General features: G+C 44.8%; 2 protein-coding genes across 2 annotated transcripts in view; both read left to right on the top strand.

Moving 5' to 3' along the window:
* The first annotated feature begins 505 nt into the window (after nucleotides 1-505).
* Nucleotides 506-8021, top strand: qpct (glutaminyl-peptide cyclotransferase). Its single transcript, XM_035610108.2, has 7 exons — nucleotides 506-706; nucleotides 3013-3159; nucleotides 3571-3852; nucleotides 5304-5471; nucleotides 5956-6055; nucleotides 6651-6767; nucleotides 6868-8021. Exons 1-7 carry the CDS (start codon nucleotides 575-577, stop codon nucleotides 7065-7067), a joined length of 1146 nt encoding a protein of 381 aa, XP_035466001.2. The 5' UTR covers nucleotides 506-574; the 3' UTR covers nucleotides 7068-8021.
* Nucleotides 8022-10455: 2434 nt separating this feature from the next.
* LOC118286093 (connector enhancer of kinase suppressor of ras 3) overlaps nucleotides 10456-23743 on the top strand; it is a 32083-nt gene continuing 18795 nt past the window's right edge. Inside the window, exon 1 of the mRNA XM_035610219.2 lies at nucleotides 10456-10803. Within this exon, the coding sequence (XP_035466112.2) occupies nucleotides 10752-10803 (52 nt within the window). The 5' untranslated portion in view covers nucleotides 10456-10751. The remainder of the gene's footprint in view (nucleotides 10804-23743) is intronic.

The raw sequence follows: 23743 nt of genomic DNA, 5'->3' as shown, positions 1-23743 counted from the left end.
TTGCGATGCCAAAAGTGTATTAGGTTTTTTTTTCATTTGATTATAAGTGACATCATGTTAAATAAATAATTTATTTAAAAAAAGAAAATATTCTATAATATATATTATAATATTTTTTTAGGAGCTGTCATGACGTCCATCTTTATTTACAGTTTTTTAATAAATATATTTGAAATAATAATATTTTTTATAGCATATATAAATTGTACTTATAGATGCTTTCCCAGACAGTGACTCGTAGACCACACAGACACAAAAAAGCATGAGTTCCGATATAGTTACCTGCATCAACAATATATGACAGATATTACTTATTGCGTGAAGGGTCCTGTGACCCCCCCCCCCCCCCCCCCCCCCCCCCCCCCCCCCAAGGTATTTTGCAAAAGTGCTGATGTGTTGGTGAAAAGGAGCAATTATCTAAGTATAGGTCAATAATGTTCACACACGCACACTCACACTCACACACACACACACACTCGTCTATACAGTGACGCGCTGCCGAGCCTCGAGTCCTCCCTCCTGCTCTTCACATGATCCGCTGCTCCGTGAGCTCGGTCTCAGAGGAGAGGCAGGAATGTGCAGAGGAGCGACAGCGGCGATGGCCGAGCGGAGCCACGGTCCCTCCACGATGCGTGCGTTTTACGCAGTGGCCGCCTGGATCACGTTCATCCACTGCTCCGCTGCAATTCCCTGGACAGAGGAAAAGGTAAATCGAACGAGAGAGAGAGTCTGCTGACGTGGTTCTGAACGGTTTTTTTGGGTGGGGGGTTTTGCCAGGTGAAACGGAAGGAAACTTTCCATAGTCAGTGTGTTTGTATTTGTAATATCACTATATGTTTGTATTGTCATGTAGCTGACTTTTGACAAGGCACAAATGATTGCTTGCAGGTATTGATAGGCTCCCAATGCTTCCTTTTTATCATTATGATTGCATATGTAACCCAATTTCTTTAGCAAGTTTATTGGAGAAACATTGCAAATGTACAGAAAAAAAATATTGTCCTTGATTTCAGTTTATATTTCGTCAGTGTCTGTGCTTGTTTCCTTTTAAGAAGGAGATCACTAGGGGTTAGGTTACTGTTATTCTTTATGAGAGAGGTCAAATAATAAATAAACATGTTTCCAAATTCAGCTATTATTATTCTTCTTATTTTTATGCTATATCCATTCATACCAGCGAACGACTGAACAGTACCTTGACACTCATTGCGGGACTCTCCTGAGATCTACCTGGGTATCCATGGCCACTCGTGTTCCCCATCTATGTTCTTCCCCTCCTCTTCTACTTGCCCCGTTGCTATGGCAGCACGGCGATCACCATTGATCCTCCAATTGCAGGACTTGATATTTATAGACCTTAAGTGGACCCCCGTTCTGAGCTCGGGGAGCCCCAGCTCAGTCCTACTCCGTCCGAGTGACCACATAATTACACCTCTTGCACTGTACATGTGCCACTGTGTGATTACAGGAGGGATGTGTGAGTCCGCTGGTAGTGGCCAAGCTCATACTGTGAACTAAAGGATGTGGCCCTGTTGCCTGAGATTGTGAAACCAAACGAGGAGAGGGACGATTCTGTGAATTATCTTAAAGAAGAAGTTCAATCTAAAGGCTTGGGTATGCTTATGCAAGGGTGCAGTGAGTCAGTAAATCCACAACGCAATCAATTTGTCGTGTAGTGATTCATCAAGGCCAAAATGCCAAACATTGGTGGGTTTTGTTATTTAAAGATGTGATTATTTGCCGCTTATATCACTGTAGACTGGTATTGAACTTAAGTAGTGTCTCTTGAAGACATCCAAGATCCGTGGGATCTCAGGAGGATAATATGCTAGGTATTTTTACTAATTTTTTACAATTTTCTGAAACTTTATGGATTTCACAATTAATTTGGTTAATTGTATCAGATGAATTGATACATTTCAAAAACAGCCGTTAACGGCAGCCTGAATCAAGAGCATGGATTCCACGACGCCACTGTGCCTCTCCTTTCCGCCACCTCGCAGCCTGTTGTTTGAGAGGCTGGAGCGTTGACTGTGCTCTGATAGTCACCAGCAGCTCTCTCTCTCTCCATCCTCATTGTCAGTTCAGTGTTTGTTGCCAGGGCAACCGTGATTCTGAGCTGAACTTTGAGACCAAATGAAACGGAGCCATGGGACATGCGGATCAATACGTTGTGTTTTCCTTTTTTGTACCCGTGACTGTAATCCGGAACACACTGGATTGACACACAGCTTGAGACACGCAGCTACCTTTATTCTTCAGAATCATGTTTGCGTCGGAGTCGAAGTCCTACAGAGCCAGAGTGCTACGTTAACAAGAGCCACTCACTTTGCCGTCTCTCTATTCAGCAAATCCCCAATTCACAAAAGCAGCCGCTGTTCACTCAATCAGCGTCAATTCACACTGCTTTAATTGGCTCTTGTGTCTGAGGAGGCGTTAGAGTGGACTTCACAACTGATCCAAAGCGAAATGTTTCACACAAGATCAAATCATTGCTTTTCATTATTTCACATGAACATGCCGTATGGCTACTCGAGACGTCGTTACCCAGGTGATAATGTAATTAGCCTACTGTGAATAATCCCGTTTAGTAAGATTGATTTCTGTGCTCGGATGTCGCAATAAATCTTGTAATAAAAACTTCCACTGTCAGTGGCTTCCAGTGTGACACGCTGACATAAGTGGTTTTGCACGCTACTTGTAATCCACAGTGTTGCTCAATTTAAATGCACCAGAGGAAGATTTCCACTGCTCTTACTAAGAAGATGTTGAAGTGAAACTGTGCAATGGCAGACACTGGTGGAAAATACTGTAGGTGTAAACATTACTTGATAATATTCAAAGTCGCAACACTGCCGTGATTAACGGTGGATATAAATGATCTGATCACACGCCACACTCTTTACCTTATTGCAGGTTTATTTCCTCCCTAAATATGAATTAAAACCAGTGTTATTTCTCGTCCATTTCTCGTCTCGTGTTGTTTGTTTCCTCCCTCTCGGTCTCGTGCAGCTCCACCACCGAGCCATCACACTAACGCAAGATGAGACTCGCACGGCACTGTCTCACACTGACCTGGAGCAGATGTGGCAGAGGGATCTGAGGCCGCTGCTGGTTTCCAGGTACCCGGGCTCCACGGGCAGCCAAGCTGTGCAGGAGGTGAGTTGTCTGAGGCATTTGTAGACAACAATCCTATGCAGCGTGTTCGACAATCATTGGCAAGAAAAATGTAAAAGAGAAAAACCTACATTTTGGAAGCAACATCATGGCAACCTAAGACAACAATAAGACATCAGATAATATCATACTGTTTTTCACTTATGAGTGATCCCTGCACATTTGTTTTCCTTTACATTACATGTTGTTCCCATAGGACATGTATCCAATTCAAGAAGTTATTACATATTGGCCCTTGCTTCATTAAAACAGGGAAGTCACAATCAAATTCTTCTTTTTCACAAGTTTAACTGCCACAGACTTATATCAGATGATTAGCAAGGTCAGGTGGTGATAAGTTAATGGGCTACTCGCAACTAACAAGTAACATGTATGTTCTCGTCTTGCTTTCAGCATATCAAAACAACCCTCGGCTCCCTCGGAGCAGGCTGGGAAGTCACACAGGACACGTTCATGTCGCAAACGCCCTATGGCCCGCTGCCCTTCACCAACCTAATCGCCACGCTCGACCCGTCGGCCAAGCGCCGCCTGGTTCTGGCCTGTCACCACGACTCCAAGTACTACCCACCACAGTGGCACGGCAGGGAGTTCCAGGGCGCCACGGACTCTGCCGTTCCCTGCGCCATGATGTTGGAGGTGGCTCGGGCCCTGGATGAAGAACTGAAGGCTCAGAAGGTAGTGGGCTGAAAAGTGACTTAAACATACGATACACTACAATACTACTAAACCTTTCGTCTCTGTTTGCCTGCGACCTTACGCGTACCCCTTTAATCCATCCAGTGTGCATTAAACATGCTTTTGAGTGACAGTCAGGCAAGGTAGAGGTGTAATAGTTTCTGTGGTTGTGGCAAGTATTAACCTGTGGCCATGAATCGTACTCTAGAGTAACAAGGCCAAACATGAGTCACACGAGACCATAGACTGTATAAGACCAGTTCCTGGAACTGGGTAAACATCAATGACGCTTTCCTAAACTCATACATGAGAAACAGTTGTCACACGACTGGGTGTTGCACCATATGTGTCTGTTTTGTGAACAATTCTCACATTGTAAATCCTTAAACAAGGGTAACAAATATATAGTTTCTTTTCTTTTTTTTAAATGCAAAACAATTTTTCTTAACTATCGGGGACATAGTTGCTTTTGACAAAAAGCCCTGAAAAAAAGAGTAAATAGCACATTTATTGTCTGTTTTCAGCTGGATTAATACATTTAAAACCGCAGGAACTAACTCAAAACATAAATTACAATCCCCATGTTCTCAGACGCACACAATGACAATACTTTTGGTTTTGACAAATCTCGTGAAAAGACCAGAAGTGACTGGAAAAAGATATATATTGATGAATTACACATTCTTGACCTTAAAACGGACAAAATAGACAATCGCTAGATATTTGTGGGTAAATCATGTCAGCAGCCTTATCCTGTGAGTCATTCAATAAGGGGTTGTTGGTTTTGCTGGTCCTTTTTATAAGCTTAAAGAGAGTCTCTGATCCAAAGTCGTGAATACATGAATAAATAATGAATTAATAAAAACTAAACTGTGTAAATTTCAATGCTCAAACTCAACTTCAGTTGTAGCATTTCAAAAACACGCGCCCTATGTTAATTAACATTAATCTGCCGTCAACAATGTTTCATTGTTGCACGCACAAGTGATGCAGAAGGAACACACACTCGGCATTCATGTAGCTCGCTCCCCCTGAACTCCTGCTGTTTGACAGTTGAGAGCCCCGTCCGTTGGGCGGACGGGCGACGGGGAGATCAGCCAAGGGACATGCTTATCAGACTCAGCTGCCCGTCACAAGGGTCACTGTGGGGAACAGGAATCCCTCTGAATACAAATGCACCGGCCGTGGTGGAGGAGGACGCACGGTCAGTCACTGCTGACGCGTCACGCAGGAGATGCCGTGAACTTAGCGACACTGAAGCATTATGTCACGAAACCCAACAATCAATGGAATTAATATTTCACTACTTTTTTTTAAAACCCTGTGGCTGTTATCGTGACAATGTAATCTTAAAGCCACTAGAGGGCAGCAAATCCTTTTGAATGAAAGGCAAATTGGACTTGTATGTGGCTGTACACTATTACATTTTTCTACTGTTGCCTCCCATGTAGAGCTCCAGCCCCGACCTGACCCTGCAGTTGATCTTCTTTGACGGGGAGGAGGCCCTTTTCCACTGGACCCCCACCGACTCCCTGTACGGCTCTCGCCACCTGGCCAAAAAGATGGCGAGCACCCCACACCCCGCCGGGGCCACGGACACCAACCAGCTACACGGCATAGTACATATCGGTTCCAATCATCCCTCGCCGAGACTGGCGTAATCACTTAGTCACGCCGAGAGTCATCCCTTTGTTAGCCCACATCAATTGAAGCACAAACACACACACACACACACACACACACGCACACACACATGCAGCCCACACAGCCACCTTAACGAGAATAGTTCTGCATTTTGAGAAAATCTTAAAAGCTCCCACCAACACCCACTCTATCATTTAGGAGGCTTGGGTGTCGTAATATTAAACATCATTTATTAGACTCGTCTCCTACTGTCCGTTGGTGTATGCAGTGTTTCTGTATCCTAGCTATACGGAGATAGTGCAACTGTTCATCACCAAATGGAGACATCTCCCGTGTGGACACGCGGAGATAGAGCAGACGAGTATCGAGGGTCACTTCATCATGAGCATTTTTTCACGAAAGCTCGCCAGCGTCGTTCACGTCCCCCTCATCCCCCGCGTGTCTTCCTTCTTCTTCCAGGATCTGTTGGTGCTGATGGACCTGATCGGCGCGCCCAGCCCCCGCTTTGGAAACCAGTTCCCCAGCACGACGCCCTGGCTCACCAGACTGCAGAACATTGGTGAATGATCCAACATTTTACTATGATCGCGTTACTATGAAGGTGTGCCAGAAAGCACCCATCAATCTGCTTCTGAGTCATTGTGATTACTAGTCATAATTCAAGCTGTGTGTGAGTGTATGGAGGCCAACGTGCCAACTGCGCTGACAGTCTAATTATTGCAGTCACCCTGTATCTTTTCCGTCTGCTTTGCTTTGATTGCTCTGTAGACGTTATAATCTTTGAAGCCAAAAATGCTAATGGGGCATTAAAGGCCACCTTCGTTCTGTGTACAAATGGTTGCTTCATCACTAGACTTTTTTTCTGCCAAAGTCAGAAGATACTTCTTTTTTTCACCTTGCGAAATTTTGTCGGCGCTTTTTCTCACTGGTTTGAGGCGGACGATGTCACATATTGTGTACGCCAATCAGAATTTGGCAACATTTCAATCCAAATGTGTTGACGTTTGTTTGTGGTGCCAGCGCTTGTCCGTCCGAACGGATCAAACCAAACCAATACAGTCCTGATGAAGCAAACCGTCCTATTCTTGACTTTTGAACTATTAATAAATAATACTATACATATGTTTTTTTTACATTTTGTCCGTCCTCCACAGAAAAGCGTCTCCACTCCATGAACCAGCTGGTTGATCATCCCACCAGCGTGCAGTATTTCTGGCCCGATCGACCAGTTGGCCACATACAAGACGATCATATACCATTCCTGAACAGAGGTATACACACTTTCTATTACACAAGTAATAAAACAAATCAATCACCTCATATAATGTGTTAACGCTGTTGGTGGATCCCCACCCTGCTCCTCTCGGTCAGGTGTACGCTGCCTCCACCTGATCCCGTCCCCCTTCCCGTCTGTGTGGCACACGTTCGACGACAACGAGCAGAACCTGGACCGCAACACCATTCAGAACCTCAACAAGATCGTGCAGGTCTTCGTCCTGGAGTACCTCAACGCCAGACCGGACGTCCCTTTAATCACGCCGGTCCCTTCGAACCCACAGAGCGCCCCGTAAAAATTCCCCGCATAGTCTTCCGCAACTCTTGTTTCCATCGATGTCTCGCTGTAGTAAAGGTCTTCAGCTCGTACTTTATAGACATGGCATTTACTGCTTTTTTAAATGCCAGTATGTGGGTGCAAAAACTGGAGAAAAATTGAACATGTTCATTATAAAAAAAACAACTTCCTATGTCATTTCGAAATCCATATGTAAAAGTTTACATTTCGTGAGTTTATATGAGAAGTGTTTTCTCTGTCAATGGTTTCATATGAGACTTTAAGAATTCCTGGCTTCATCTTTCCTCCACAGTCCACAGCAGTGAGACCAGCACACAGGGTCTTCTGTGTTTGCCACACTGCTTTCTTTATATCCGCCCGAACCCCACGTTTAACCTGCAGGGAGGCATCTTAGAGTCAGTGCCGATGTCCAGGATCTGCTCCACTTGTATCAGAGATGAGAAGGAAGCGTTTAGGATAAATCATATCTGGGAGCTGTTAAAATACAATGATGTGCTTCATTTTACGATTTAAATACATTAAAGCATTTCAAGTCCTGAAAACACTTGCAAACAACTTTAAGAATCTGTTATGATAAACATATAAAATAGGCCATTCACATGAATTCTACCAGAACATATAGGAATCTGAGTATGTGGCAACAAGATGTTTTTCAGCTACAGGGTACGTGATGTTTCTTCTCCGACAGTAAATCTGTTCAGTGTTTAGAGAGTAAACCTGTCGGTGGCAGGAAGTGGGTGTATTTGTGTAATCGCAACATATTTAGCACTTCATATCCTGTCATCGCGGATAGTGAGGTGGATAACTTCCTGTGGCTGATGTTTCACATGCCTGCCTTTATTTACGTGTCTGTATTAGCCCGATCCTAGAGTGGATCCCAGAATAATATACGATGCCAAAACTGGACTTCCTGTATTGTGAAGCCGAAATAAACGTGGATTCAGAACCCAAAGCAGGTCGTGTTTGAGTTTTCTGATCTTTCCGAGACTTTGTTTGGATGCTGGTATATTGGGAGCCATGGATACAGAAGTTGAAAGAAGGGGGACCTTTTGCAGGAGGAAGTGTAAACTTCCTGTAACTCAAACCTCACGGCAAAGCAAAAATAGCAAATAATGTTCTTCCAGTATCTGCATCCACTCCTCATGTCCCCCCACCCACCTCTTTCTCAGCCTTGAAGCTTGGGCCCTCTCTTGCTAAGCAGACCAAACAATCCCTCCATCCCCTCCGCCTCACCTCGACAACAATCCCGTGATTCACTTAATCCTGTCAGGGAGGACCTCCCCTGAATTCCACACCACCCAAATCCCCTTCAATCCAGCCCACTCCCATGAGAACTGAACGTGGCACCGACTCCCCCGTTGGCTACAGTCAGTGTTTATGATGCCTGGTAACAACGTGCACAAACATACTGAGTATCTCTGTCTTGAAGGAGATTAAAAGTATAAATACTTCAAAGACCATTATTCAACTAAGACATGGACGTATTGTATGATCTCCACCCAAAATACATGAAAAGAATTTTGTTTTCATGCTTTCTTTGACTTATAAACAGCAGTACAACTTTACTGTCCTGCTTATTGAAGCACTTCTTTATTTGATTCTGTATTTCATACTACTATATTTGTTCATTGTTCACACTCATGCTTACTCCATTTGTACTTTCTTTTAAGTATAGGTGTTGTGTTACCTCGCTTACCTCAACCTGCCAGCCAGTCATCACCAAAAATGATTTGGCTCAGGGACAGCAATGAAAACATCAGTCTGTCTAAGAAGATAGCTATTAATTAAATTTAATCTAATGAAAAGACCAACCCGGCCTGTTGCAACAAGGAAAGCGAGGAGAATCAGAAATAAATTGTTTGACAACACTGTATTGTGGCTTTCAGTAGTTTTTTTTTTTTTTGCCTTAAAGCAAACTCGTGCATTGCCCAGGAAGTTTAATGACAGCTGAGCTTTAATCTAAGGGCTGATTACAGTGCAGCAGTGGAGTCATGGGAAGGGCTGGGACTCTCCCGAGAAAGGTGCGTTTCAGATTGTTACAAAAACAATAAGCCTGGAAAGGTTATTCAAATGTCAGAAACCATAAGGATAAAAAACTACTTGAAAATGTCCCCTCTGTTGACGACCTATCTTGCGGTACTTGCAATAAGTCTCTAAGCCTTAGAGTAAGGACACATTAGCTTTTTTCAACTAAAGAAGGGCTTTTTCTTTTGATTTTGATGGGCAACCTTTAAATACAGATCTTATTTGATGTGCCTTTTCTGTCAGCTGGTACCCACACACTGGCGTTTCTCAACAACCATAGTCTGCTTTTAGTGACATAGTATCCCAGAGTGTGATGATTATATAGTGAGTAAGATTTTCTTACATGCTTTTATCATTATTTATTATTGGAAGGTTTTACTGGGTTCACAAAAATAAACATAATAAGCTGCTGAACTCATCAGTTTGTTTAGTTCAAGACAATATGTCAGTCAGTAATTATATATTTATAAAATGTACATTCAATGAGAAAAAAATAAAATGAAAATATAAACATCTTTCAAACTTGGTTCTTCAAATACTTCTAAACTGATTAACCCAATGTGGCTGGGACAGTTGTCCTTCATATCATTACATTATTGTATGGGATCAAAACAGTTAATGAGACTTTATAAAATGTGCAACAGTATTGTGAGCACGTGTGAAGGTAGGTGTGTGTAGGTAGGTTTGTGTAGGTAGGTGTGTGTAGGTAGGTTTGTGTAGGTAGGTGTGTGTAGGCAGGTGTGTGTAGGGCAGCCTGCTACTGACCTGCAGTGACACGAGTCACCGACAGAGGGCGGTGGCGAGTCACAGTCAGTTCAATGGACAGAAGAAAGCCGGAGAAACAAACACTCTCTGGAGACTGAGCTGAACGCACTGTTCATCTACACACGCCTCCACTTTCAAATGAGGGCGGTGAACACCCAGGAACCGCCTCCATCACACGGTGCATTCAGGTGCTCACCGTAAAACCCCCTTGTCCATGTGTCAGTTCGGGAAAATAAACACTGCTGGGTGTTCATGTAGTGTTGGTCAGAACAAACAATTTCCGTTATGACGACCGGTTTTATAAGAATCAGGAAAGAAAACGTTTTTCTCTGACGGAAAAGGTAAAAATGCATCATCATAAATTAGAATAGATAAGGACACACGTTTGTGAGCATATCGATACAACGATATAAATACAATGTCGATAAAACAGAAACAAAATAAACTATGAAGTTATAGCGATTTCTGTTTTCCATAAAAAGAGAAAAACAGTTGTTGGTTTTTTTTGTTTTGCTGGGTGGCTGCTTTGCATGGAGTGGCGGTTTTCCCCCGAGTATTCCCGGCGGCACGTGAACGCACCACTGATCCCACAGAGCGGGCGGCGAGGAGCCGTGGGGGATTTGAGGACCCGCCTCCGGTCCGGTCACGCGTGTACACAACAAGTCGCGGCGCGGCGGGCGAACGCGCACACAACAGACGAGCAGCGGCGAGAGCGGCTTCGAGGAATGTGACGGCACAACTTTTCCTCTCTTTCGACTCAAAAGCATCGGCAGCCTCGTCGCCGTGTCTCGGCACATTTTTTTTTTGTTTTGTCGTTGTTGTTGTTGTTGTTGTTTTTGCTGCGCGCCCCTTCTCTCCCTTGTGACGGACGGTGCGCCGGTCGGGAGACGCCATGGAGCCGATAACGAAGTGGACGCCGAAGCAAGTTGTCGAGTGGATGGAAGGTAAGGCTGAGGGCGACCGGACAACCTGCTCATTCGGGGTTGTTTGGTCACACGAACAGTGAACCAGTGTCACACCGAGTCGCTCCCGTCCTCGGGTTATCTTCGGCTAGTTTCGTAGAAACTGCTCCTGTGTGACAACATACCTCCTCTTCCTCCTCCTCCTCCTCCTCTTCCTCCTCCGGGGCGCGTGACAATGGCTCTTGCATCTGCTTCTCCTCTCACCACTCGGCTGAGCGAGCGTGTGCTTTTTAAAAATGAATGTGTGATTCAGATTGTTTAAAAAAAAACAAAAAAAACCCACTGGTTCATCATCTGTCAAATGGCAGGACAGTGTCTCTCCCCCCCCCCCCAGACCTCCGACTCCTGTCAGTCAGTGGGCTGCTGAGGAATGACACTGCAACGTCTCTTCCCTCAATCATTTCACTCATTTTCTCAATATTGAGTACAACTTTTTTTTTTTTAAATCACTTCCCTCATGTTGGAAGTCCCAAGTCTTACACTTGAATAATAATAATAATAATAATAATAATAATAATAATAATTGTATTTATATAGCACCTTACAGAAGTAGCTTCACAGAGCGCTTTCACAAAAACATATAAATCACAGACAATTTAAAATGCAGCATTCCAATAAAACGGTTTTCAGGTCACATATCTGTGTATATATATCTATATATATATAGATATATATATATGTTATATATATTTTAAAAGATATAAAAAGACTAGCAAGTCTATAGAGCTGGGTTTTTAAAAGAAGGCACAGACTCTGCCAGCCTCGTCTCCTCAGGCAGGCGGGTTCCAGAGTCGGAGAAAGCTCGGTCCCCCTGAGATTTGAGCCCCGACTTTGGAACAACCGGTAAGGACCCACCTGAGGATCTGAGGCTGCGAGCTGGCTCGTAGGGGATCAGCATTTCTTAAAATGGACGGGCAGCCAATGAAGTGAGGCTAAAACTGGGGTCATGCTATGCCGTCTAGGGAATAACACTTTTTACAGTCAGACCTCTGTGTGTCTGGTGCTTTTCAGGGTCTGACACCTCCATAACATAACAAAGAGTGTATTTATTCCGTATATTTCTATAGTTTTGTGGTTGTTATATTTAAATTTTTGTATTTCTTTTAATACTTTGTTGTGTGGGCCTGATATCTTGCTGCGGTAATGTACATCTATCTATCCAACTAACTAACTAACCCGTCAGGAATGCTCGCTATGGTAATGGCCTCATGCCCTTTAAACCCCGGTCCTGTCACGGCACAGGTATGTCTAGTGAGGGACACCAGAAGGCACGTGAAGTATGGAGTCGCAGCGGTGCTGTGTCATTCCGAAAAACGCCAGACCAGTGAAGTGTGTTTGTATTAACCGCTGCTGCCAAATGAGCAACAGGCTGTTTATGTGGGGACTTAAGCTGTTGGTCTTTGCTCTACCAGTCAAGCACCTTTTTCGACAGCTCCCAAAACAAAACCATAGGTGCTTTCCTCTTTTTTTTTTATTCACACAATTTGATTTTCATTTGATGGCAGTGCGAGCGGCATTGCCCTCCAATGCTCATCTATGGCTGAAGGGGGGATTGTGGAGGGGGTTAGTTTCAGTGTGTGCGGTGAGTAGAGCCCCAGCCGGCGCGCGTATGGACGGGGGATTAGTTGTCCACACAGGCGCCGCTGCTGTCATTCTCCCCGAAAAATCTGACTCAGCAGTTTGTTCTTAACCCCCCTGGGTTTGCAGAGACCCCCTGCGAACAAACAAGCCATCTGAAATGACAGCAACGCTGCCCGTTCGCCTCCAAACCAGGTGCGTGAACGTGGATATGTCGAAACGCAAGGTCAACTTGCAGTGAACCGTTCACAGGACCGAGGGGTCCTTCGCGCGGGAGAGAGATCGGTTCGCAATGTCACCTCAGTGTTGTTTCCCGCAGAGGACTCGGCCAAGTGGATGATGTCGCCTTGTGAGATAAAATCCCTGAAACGGAACTTTCCTCATTGTGGTGCAGAAAGGCTGAATAGTCATTTGCTCGAGTGGCGCCGTCTATAGGTGCACACTACAATTACTTTGGAAGCAATTTGACAGGCAGAGCCACCCAAACAAAATAAAGCTCTCAACTAGAATTCAAAATGCAACGGAGCTTCTTCTTGACGTCATCAACCAAACCACCTTAACAGGGATATTTTCCATGCCCCATACTGTCAGCTCTCATGCTCCTAAAAGTAGATTTAATGTCCTTGTGTTCAGAAACAACAAAGTGTGTGGCTAAGAGAGAGAGTGGCCACAAGTTGCAGCAACGGTGTCCGTGGTAGAAAAAATACCTTGTGTTCTCCTCACCGACTGCTGTACCAAAACACGGCATGCAGCCTCTGGTGTTGTTCGGCTGAAGAATAACTTGAAGCATCAAACCGCGGTAGAACCCTTGTTAAGAGCAGGGTCGTGGGCCTCGTGTTGACCTGTTCACACCGATGGCAAACACGGGTGTTTCCAGTGCTGTTGTGCCCGTGTGTGAGAAGTAAGTGCTCTGCGTGTGCGTTTAGACCTCTGCTCTCATTTGCCTCAGGTTGTTTTCCCCAGTAGAACAGGGACTTTTTGTGTATTGAGACTGTTGTTAATCACTTGCATTGTTCAGGGAGATCAGACGGTGGTCGGTTGATGTTTACTGCTGGTGAAAGGGGTTTTCGGCTCTTCAGATTGAAACACACTGCTGTGTTTTGTTTTTGGGTACTGGAGATGTGCCCCGGGGCGCGTCACCTTCACCACGAGCCCTGGTCACCCAGCTGGACCTGTGAGTGTCGTGTGATGGCCATGCCATGTGTCATGTGTGGAGCTGCTCGCCCCAGGGGGAAGCATGCACTCTTCTAATGGCAGTATAGATGGCACGACACAATAGGCCTGTCTGTAAGTTAATTAAATTTTTTCAATTTGTGGTAATGACACATCCGGCACTTTTTTGTTTTGGATTTGAGGAGCTGAGGCATTGGGACACTGACCTACATCGCCACGTTCACAAAGTCAAAAGTTCAAGTCACCTGCTGCGAGTCATTTTCCAAATATAGTCCTGAATCCTCAGGGGCAGCGCTTCAGCTGCGACGGGCCGGCAGTGACCAGCGAGTGTTTAGCTCCAGCTCAGCCCGAATAACTTCCCGTTTACCAAACACACTTTCTTTTTTGTCCTTTTCCGCTCCTTCACCTTGTAGTTACTGTGCGACTGCCAGGTTTTAACAAGGCGTCCCAGAAATGCAAACCCACACGACTACTGTCTTGACTGAATGGCTGTTATCCAGTTCTTTAACAAGCCCCCGGCTTTGCAGAATACACACTGGACGTTCTCCAACATTTTTCTATACTTAAAACACCAGCTAATCAAATTTCAAAGCCATGTGTCTGGAAGGCAATGAGGCGTGCAAGTTTTACCGATGAAGTTTATTTGGAGCATGAGGTCACGATTTAAGTCCTCCTGATCTAGTGACCTGAATAAATCTCATCCCCCTTTTAGATCAAACTGCCCTGTTTGGCACACACATCCATACACGGCCTGACTCTATTAGTCTATTATTATCACTGATTGCAGATGTGTGTCTTGTGTGCGTGTGTGCGTGTGCTTGTGTGTGTGTGGGCATTCCCCATAACCAGAAGTCTGATATGAATGGTCAGATACAAGTTGAGCAGATGTTGGCTATCCCTGGTGTGTGAATGGAAAAGTATGAGGGATAGGAAGGGTGTGCGTGGCTGTATCCTGCCTCTCAAATAGCACAGAGGTGCCAAGAGGGTAATTACGTTGTCAGACAGTGATCACATTTAAACATGGAATTTGTTGCTCTAGTTGCTCTAGTTGCTCTAGTAGCCTCTCACAGACATATCGGTATAGGCCAATATATTTATAGCCTGACCGATATAATCGGCCAACTGATATGAGCCTTTAAACGTGCATTTATTTTTACAGTTTAGGTAAAATAAATGTTATTTCTTAATTCAAGTTCTATTTTTTTGGTTGTTTTTGTCTTCTTCATTTTACGATAAAGGTCATGGTTAAACTAAAATATCAAGCCTCAATTAATAAATTTCTTTGTCAAGAAATGGGGGTTTGTCAAAGACATCTTAAAATCATAGATACATCATACATATATATATATATATATATTATATCGGTCAATGTATCTGTATCTGGAATCTTCTACTCCCTAATATCGATATCAACGTCGGCCCCAAAAAATCCGTATAGGTCGGCCTCTAGCTGCCACCCGATGTTCCTTTTTTTGGTACTGTAGAACTGTTTTCAGACATGAACGTCCGGACGTATGAATGAATGAATGTCCAGACACAATTTTTCGTGTCACACTTTCAACAACAGTGGGACATTTTCCGGGTCATTCAGACCTGGGACGGCGCCTGGGTAGAGCGCACTCTCGCTCGCCATGAATCTTCTGGAAATTTCCCTGCTGTATTCTCACATTGGCTCACTTGGACATAATCTGGAAATTTTTCCGGGTGGGGGCTGACAGGAAAAGTTCTGGAAAATATCTGGAGCAACTTTTGCATATATTTGCATTCTCACATATCAGGAGAATGTCTGAAAGCAGCTGTTTTGTTGTTGTTTTCACCTCTGCAGCGCTTGCATAGTGGCGACACCGTACTGCTCTATCTCACTGCTTTAATTGTATTGTGATTGATTTTAGTCGTCACTTATTGTGTGAACAAGGGCTGTGCGATATGACGAAAAAGAAGACTCCTCATTTATGCATGTTAATAAGAAAAGTCTTTAATCTTTACTCTGTTACTTTCTCGTCCAGGTGCGCCACTCTCAGGATTCTAAATTTGTCTCTTCTATTTCACACGATTCGGTTAGTACCTCTAAAAGTTCAGCGGTCAGTACCCAGCCATACCTGAGAGATGACAAATATGTATTGAATTAGATTTTTTTATTCAACCAAGTGTGTACACAGAGTCCCCCCGTGATGAACGATTACACTGAAAGGTGTCTTCAGCGGCCGTATCTGTAGAGCTGATAGTGAGGTGTGGGCAATGAGGGCCCGTGATCCCTATCTGGCTGAAACAGAGACTCCTTTAAATGCAGCGTGAACAGACGTTATGCAGACACCTCGACCCTTATTAAGGCATCCATTGCCTCCAGTTTTAGTGCTGGATAGCCTCCACGTGCATCATTAATCCACTTGATGCTGTAGATGCATCGGGGTGGACAGGTGTTAAATTAATCCCGACGCAGGATTATAGGAAGAGCAGAAATCTTTACACCCCTTTCCAGTGGCCTCGTGTATACAAGGAAGTAACGAGGTTAAATAATTATTCAAATGTTAAAACTCTTGCCTTTGTCATTTATCAGTTTCCAGCCAGGCAGCCATTCAGCCTTTAAAATTGACTGATTGTGTTCCATTGATGGGCAGATAACCATGTTACTTTTCCATAGAAAATGGCCTTTAGAGTTCAGGGGAAGTGCTGTAAGAGGATTCCCCCCGGGGAGAGACGACTGAAAAGGCACAGCCATGGTTTTGTTCCTGTCGGCCCCTCGGCAGCCTGTTTCTCACACGGCCCACTGTCCCGGCCCCGTCGCCTCAGGAGCTCCGGCATATGGGGACTTGTAGAGAAATCATCAATAGTTAATGTCGCTGTACTGGTGACAGAAACAAAATGGGAGTGAGTGTGTTTAGCTTTGATATTGTGTTTACTCAGGTACACAGTAATGATCCTTCCTGCGCGCTTCACCTTATAGGGTTTATGACTTATCAGTTTGCATTTGCCTGTACGTCCAACCGGTCTTCTCACTGTGTCAGTTGAGGAGACCGAGTGCCACCTTGTACCCCTGGCCAACCAGGGATAGACCAGTTTGCTTTTCATTCAAATCTAAAATATGCATTGCAAATCTCCCCTGATGATCTCGGCTTAGCAGGGCCCGTGAGCTATTTGGCCAGGCTCTGCTCTAAGAGCATTGCCCCGTGAAGTGCCGTGCTTAAGCCGCAGGAGTAAAAAAGCTCCAAACCTGAGGTGACGCGGCGGGTGTAAGTGTAAATACGGGTCACATGCTGACTGACTGACCTCTCGTGCAGGGATGTCAAGTGCGTGCACCTGCCCACACCCGCTGGTTTATGTGCTTGCGTGTCTTGGCTATGCCTGACAACGTATTATCACATCACGTGATTGGAGAGTTTCGGTTCTTGCCAAAGTCTCTCACCAGATCCGCGCCGGTGCACCGGTGAAGAGAACGAAATAGGAAGTGTTTGGCTGTGTTGGTATTGCCTATCAAAGCACTGCTAATGCATTTATGCTCAAATAACCGCAGAGCACGAGAGGAATGCAGTCAGGTTTTTTTTTCTCCCCCTGCTATCAAACCGCTCGGCGAATGTGCAGTCAAAACAGGTCGCACATGTCCTTTGTTGCGTTCGGGGCCACCAGTTGCTTTTAACGGATTTAAATGGCTGAACCCAGTCGAATTGATGGTTCCCCCCTCGCCGACCAAATACACACAAAGCTCTTTCATCCTTGCACCAGCTTACACTGTAATGGAGTGCAGTGCCATAATGATTATGAAGTGACCTGTAGTTTTATGAACTGTTACCCACTTGTGGGTATAGCCGGGCACTTGGGCGGAAGCCAGAATCAGAGCTCGTTCCTAACATGTCCAGACTAGTCCTCATTTTTTCCACTCCTCCACAGAGACTCACTGGATTCTTTTCCTGCCATTAAACCAGTTTAAAAATCCTGTGGTTAAATGTTAAAGCGACTCTCTAACTTTCATTTTGCAATCCATTCTCTTTTGCGTTTGCATGATATCATGCTGTTGGTATCACACGAGAGTTGTTATTGTTTGTAGGTCTCCATGCTCTTGGAGATTTCCTTGGCATTTTACTTGCTGCGAAATGCCTTTTGAATCTTGTTGACTGGTGACATTAGAGAGTGCAGAGAGACACGGCAGCTTTTAATGGGCATGTGTGTGTCTTGACACCACTGGTGGTGAACGGACGAGCCCCCAGGCCCCACCATCCAAATGGCTTCATGTAGCCCGAGAGGACAGAGGGATGAAAGTGTTTTGGTTTCAACCAGGAAAACTACAACACACCTGGGAGATTAAAGGAACATTTCATATTTTCTTTGTGGTTATTTGTGTGTTTGGTTTTCCACTGCACACAAAGAGACATATCACTTTGTTAGAGAAAGGTCATATGGCTCAAAAGGCTCATAAGTGAAACTTCAGTTTTCATTTGGTCCCCTTCGAAAATCCCCTTTGGGAATCCACAGAAAATTCCATAAGCACATTGTCAAGTCATATAATCACCATTGTGTGTAGGAGCTGTTTTACCTCATGTACATAAGGGCGTCCACATCACCATGTTACCTTCAACACATCCACCCTGACATGCTGAATAATTGGAATTCGTTGTGAAGCCCCCCAACCCACTGAACTTAAAATCATCTACGTTTTTGCCAGAGGCTGACACTTGACGAATGTCATTTCATTTTTTCCGCAAAGTTTGACTTGGGGCTGAAAACACCAGCAAGTTTCCAACCAAACCAAACAATTGTCCCCATTGATCTCTACGCAATAGCATGTACAAAGGACGTTAGAGTGAAACGTTGGGTTTGAATTTGTTTAAGCAGGGAGTGGCAGCTCCTGGGCGTGAAGAAAACATCATGGGAGATTCTGATGAGATTCTCCTTTTGTTTCCATCGATGCAGACACCTGGGGAAAGCCTCCCACCTGCTGTACATCTCGGTTTGTATGTGGCAGCCTTTCCAGTCAACAGCACCCTCTATCATTTTTATGAACATGACTGTAATATGTCATGGCTGCTGGAGAAGACTCACAGGTGCTGACGAGAGTCAGCGCAGTAAACACAGTGTCTGTGTGGCTACGTCGTAGGTGCCCTGTCCCGGCCTGCGGGTGACACACTGCATCCCGCACCGCTACCTTTCTTTGAAGATGACTCACCCTCCCCCACCCGCAGCCTCTTCGCAGCAGGGAGAACAGGATCAGCCGCCCACGGCCTGCAGGCTGCCTAGGGATGTTTTACATTGCATAATTAATTCTGGTGTTCGTTAAATGTTCGCTCCTCTCTTATTAAGAGAAATGAGTCATTGAGAAGTGTTTTGGGGAAAACTAATGACCTGTTGCTTTTGTTTGTTTTTCTAAGGCGTGCTAAGTGTCTTTTTGTTGTTCTGCTCTTGTACAGAGAGGATGGGCAGACTAATGATGCTCTCAATCTTTTTGACCCCCTGTCCCTTCCTCCCCTGACCTGCCCACAAGCCAGCTATAAATCGTTGGGTTGTTGTCACGCACTCCTCCCCCTCCTCCTGCATTTCATCATCTTCCATCTTGCCCAAAACTTTTGCCCTCACCACCACCACCACCACCACCAACACCAACCCGACCTCTTCCCTGGCTCTGTGCGAGGGTAAAGCGCACGCAGCAGCGCCCTCAGATTTGCGTGTGGACTGCCGAGGCCGAGGAAGGGACGTCCACTGTTCCAAGGTCACGGGTGGACCCACTGTCAGTTTTGATCGAGTAAATCCTCTCCATGGCTCGGCAGTAGAAGTCTTTCTTTCCGTTTTTACAGCTAGGCTTTTTAACGAGATTTGAGCAGGGGATTTGCCCCCGGGGAGATTATGGCAATTAGCAGGTTCTTATCCAAAGATGCTTATGGGGATCCACATTAGGACTAGAGAAAGTACTACACTCAACCATATGAGCCACAGGGGCAATGTGAAGCTATCTTTAGTTCAGTTAAAGAATCCTTTCGCTCTGTCAGATGAGTTTTTTCATAAAAGCCAGATATTGTCACATATTGTCAACATAATAGCACAATAAGTTAAAATTTACGTTTGCTGTGTTACTTTTCCTCCCGGCACAATGTTCCCACGGCAAACTGAAAGAGTGGGGCTCATTTCCTCCATCAAACCCTGTTCATCTTTATTGTGGTTTCCATAGGCAGCTATTATGGTGCTGCTAAATTGGCCTGTAATCAGCAGGCAGGGCCACCCTGATCATACACCATACAGTGCATGTGATGGGATGAAAGCACTAAACAAAGTTCCCTTTTTGTTGTTGTTGTTGTTTTTTCCACGATCTGTTTATGTGACAGTGGCAATGACTTTGAACCCGGGTTTATGTTGCATGGGGGCTGTCCATTCTTAAAGCTGGTCATTTTCCTCCTTGTCTTTTGCCGCCTCTGCCCTTTGTTCCTCCACTTTTTTTGCCTCTCTCCTTGTGTCTTTGCAGCAACTCCTTAATTACAGTTTGGTCTTCTGCAAATGATGCATTGGCTGCAGCAGAGCGAGTCCTTTAGATGTCCTGTTGACACACAAACAGCGCCGTCTGTTATGCAACATCCCATCTCCAGGAGTGACTCTCAGGCCACACAGAGTGAATGTCCTCGTTGCTCCCTGCTTGAACGACTATTGTGATTAAAACAAGGAGATACACGACCAATTCCCGAATTCCAAAAGTGACAGTCTCCGTTGTGTCGTGCATTTTTCAAAATGCAAAGACTTGCGACTATCTTGGGATACTTATCAACAGAACGGAACCACAACAATATGAACGTTGGAGGGGCCGGGAAAGATGGAAGATTGTGGTGGGTGGGGATGTAGGAACAGGACTGGGAAAGAAAGAGGAGGGGCGGGGGGTTGAGACATTTTTGAGGGCTTTGTTTCTTTCTTTAGAGGGTGTTTATGCCAGTGGTAACCAGCTTCAGTGCGGCCCGGTGACCGACCCACTGGAGAGTGATGGCTGTTTATGTTGGCCGGAGAGGTTATTGCTCCAAACTCTGCCCCTTTTCCAACCCCTCAGGACCCGGCTGCACTACCTGCACACACAGTCGCTGACCATGGCTCGTGTTCTGACCAGAAAAGACTATGCACTGCACTTATGTCCCCCATAAATAAATCAAATGTTTGACCAACCACATTCCCTTTTTGTTACTAATGTGCCTGCAGCGTTCCAATTCCTTTTTTTTTTTTTCTTCTTCTTTTACTATCTGTCTCGCTCCATCTTGTTTTTTTGCTATGTTCTCAACTGCTTATGACCAGAATTCCTCATGTGTCATGTCAGGCGACAGGCCAAAATACCTCTCATAACCTCCTGCTCCAGAAGTCACCCCTCACCTCGCCCCCGTCAATATTAGCTTGAGCCGCCTGCCGCTCAGTTTGGAGGAATTTTGGAAATCTGATGAGGTACCAAACTTTGTGCCAGGGGTTGTGTGCTGCCAGATGTGAGGATTAACTGAGCCCAGGGGCTGGTACACACCCCCAGCCACGCAAACTTTGACCCCCTCTTCTCTCATCAGTCATCGTCCATCACCCTGTAAGAGACAGAGCTGCTTTTGTCTGCCTGTGGAGGGACTGGCCTCAGCTGCTTTTTCCTCACTTAAGAAGCCCACTCAGGACACGTCACTGCCATTTTGTAGTTTGTCTGTGTTTCAGATCAGGGTACATGAAGTGAAACACTCTTTGTTTGCTGGAGGAAGCAATGATAAGATTAAAACAAGGGTCGTACACGGTCACAGCTTGTTAAGCACTCAAGAAAGTGATGGATTTAGAAAACGTGCTAACCTTGTGCAGCATCCCTACAACCTGATCCAACAAGGGCCATAAAACTAGATCATTTGAAAGAAACTATCACTTTTTTAAACAAAAGACATAGGCTACATCGATACTGCTATGTTTTGTTTTAAAGAGACATTTTAAAACTAAAAAAATCTCTGTCCACACAAGCATTTTAGCTCCGTATCAGTATTAATCTCAGTCTATACCAGCATGCCTGAAAACACATATCATGTGACCATTCACGTACACTGAGCATGGGTCGGTGTAAACAGGAAGCAGTTTGTCCACACTGCAGTTGATTACTACCAACAATGGTGAAAAGTAAGAGCAGGGATTTCTTCTCTTGCATCGACGACAAGGTGGATCTAGTACTTAAAGTACGTATTTGCAACTTTTTGCCTTTGTCACGGGTAGTGGAGAAGTGGTGACTGATGAGAACCCATCAGGAAGCGAATGCAGGTCACCGCGTCATCGTTACCATATGTCTCAGCCCTGGAGTTTTCAAACTAAAACAGGGCAAGCAGCCCTCCGAAACCTCCGGAGTATTGTGGACGGAAGTGATGCATTTTAAAACAAAGACTAGAGAAGAGTAGTCATGTAAATGCAGCCATAGATCGAACACTGTAAGATTCTTTACTGTCCAGGGATGCGAACACAACATGCTGATTTGAGCGATGTAGCGCACCATTGTGTAACGCCTATCCCCAGTTCCCATTGGAAGGGCCTGCCCAGTGTCTGTGTGTGTGTGTACAGGCTTTGTTGTTGTCCTGTGAAGTCATGCATTAGAGGGGTAGCTTAGCAGTCGCGGAGAGGAGCTTTTTCTTTCTTTCTAATTACAACACGGCCCGGTCCGGCCAGGGACCATTGTGCGAGGGCGCTGTGAATTCCCACAATGGAGCTGCTCAGCAGAGAACAATGAGTCAAATTCCTGACCATTCCCCACAGGTTCAGAGGCCGGGCTGACAAATAAAGACGGCGGAGTTACAGTGGCTCTGCTATTCTACACCCAGCAGCTTTCCCACTGGCCAACTCCAGTGGGGATATTGGTTTGTGTTTGTGTGTGTCCTTGTTTGTGTTTGAGTGTGTTACAGGGTGGCTACAGCTCCCACTGGGACCAAAGTAAGGGGTTGGAAGATGGGGGAGGTGACGAGAAGGGAGCTTTTTTCATTCTTTCTGCAGGAGGCAAAAGACTGTTCACTGTTTTCTAGTTTAATCAAACCCCTGAGAACGAAAAGTTGGCAACCAGAAGCTGCGCGGAAGAACAGCGAAGCTCGTATAAGACGTCATGTCCAAACCCGTGTGATGATGTACTCGGCCAAAATTGTTGACCCGATCTTCTGGGGTTTTTTTCTGCTTCTGTCGGGATGTGGGAATGCTTGAGATAATGACGAGAATAGCCCAGCCATTTGCAAACGGGTGCTGTCGTTGACGTTGCCAAAACTGCGTGCTTACACAGCCTCTCTGTAGGCTGCCGAGCTCATAAGGCCTCCAACTGATTCCAGTTCCACTTGTAGCATCCAAACTTGGGATCTCTGGGGTTCGTGCTTTCCCAGCTGTTCAAGAAAATGGCCGTGTCTGTGACTGCGCTCCCTAAACAGTTGTGTTTGCAACTTGTGCTACACATAATCACTGTTTACTGAATGGGAGCTGTTGGGTGGTAAGACCCCACAGTGAACAGCAGGTGCCATACTGCGACACAAACCGACATTTGCCAATCTCCTGCTGCTCCTACTGACAGATTATATCCAGATGTTCTCTTCTCTCTCATACGGGGGGATCTTCTTAACCATATCTAAGAAATTGATTATAGATCAATTTGACCGCATTAAACTACAGCATTTTGTCTCTAACAATGTTCTTCAGTCTGCTTATTTTTAATATTTTCATTTTGCCCTTTATGTTTTTCTTTTAGTATACAGGATGAACAAAGTTTTTTACAGATTTGACCCTGTGATGTCTTAAATCTAACATTCAAAATACCCAAAGGTATTAATTTTACTGTGATCTGAACTGGCGAAACAATTGCAAATTGGAGAAAATCATATGGAAAAATAGTTAGTGGTAAAAAATTTTGGCAACTCCTTTTTATTCAGATCTGGATCCATTTTTATGGATTAAATGTTCTACTATTAAACTGATATGCTTACAGGATTTTGAAACCTTTTGAGGGTTAGTTTACTTTTTGCCTTCTTTTAAAAAAACAACACCTGAATAATTCAAGAAACTGACAACTGAAAGTTATATATAAACTCTGTAGAACTGATTTATTCTTTTTAACTGAAATGTGACACCAAGCTTTTGCGTGTAAAGTATTTCAATGGGTCCCTAAAATTTAAATTTCGGTCCAATCCTTTGTCAATTTCCTATCATAATGACATTTTGGGGCCGATTATTGTCTGTG

The sequence above is a fragment of the Scophthalmus maximus genome, chromosome 15 (genome assembly GCF_022379125.1).
Source record: "Scophthalmus maximus strain ysfricsl-2021 chromosome 15, ASM2237912v1, whole genome shotgun sequence".
Lineage (NCBI taxonomy): Eukaryota > Metazoa > Chordata > Actinopteri > Pleuronectiformes > Scophthalmidae > Scophthalmus > Scophthalmus maximus.
This window is presented reverse-complemented; position numbering and strand designations above follow the sequence as displayed.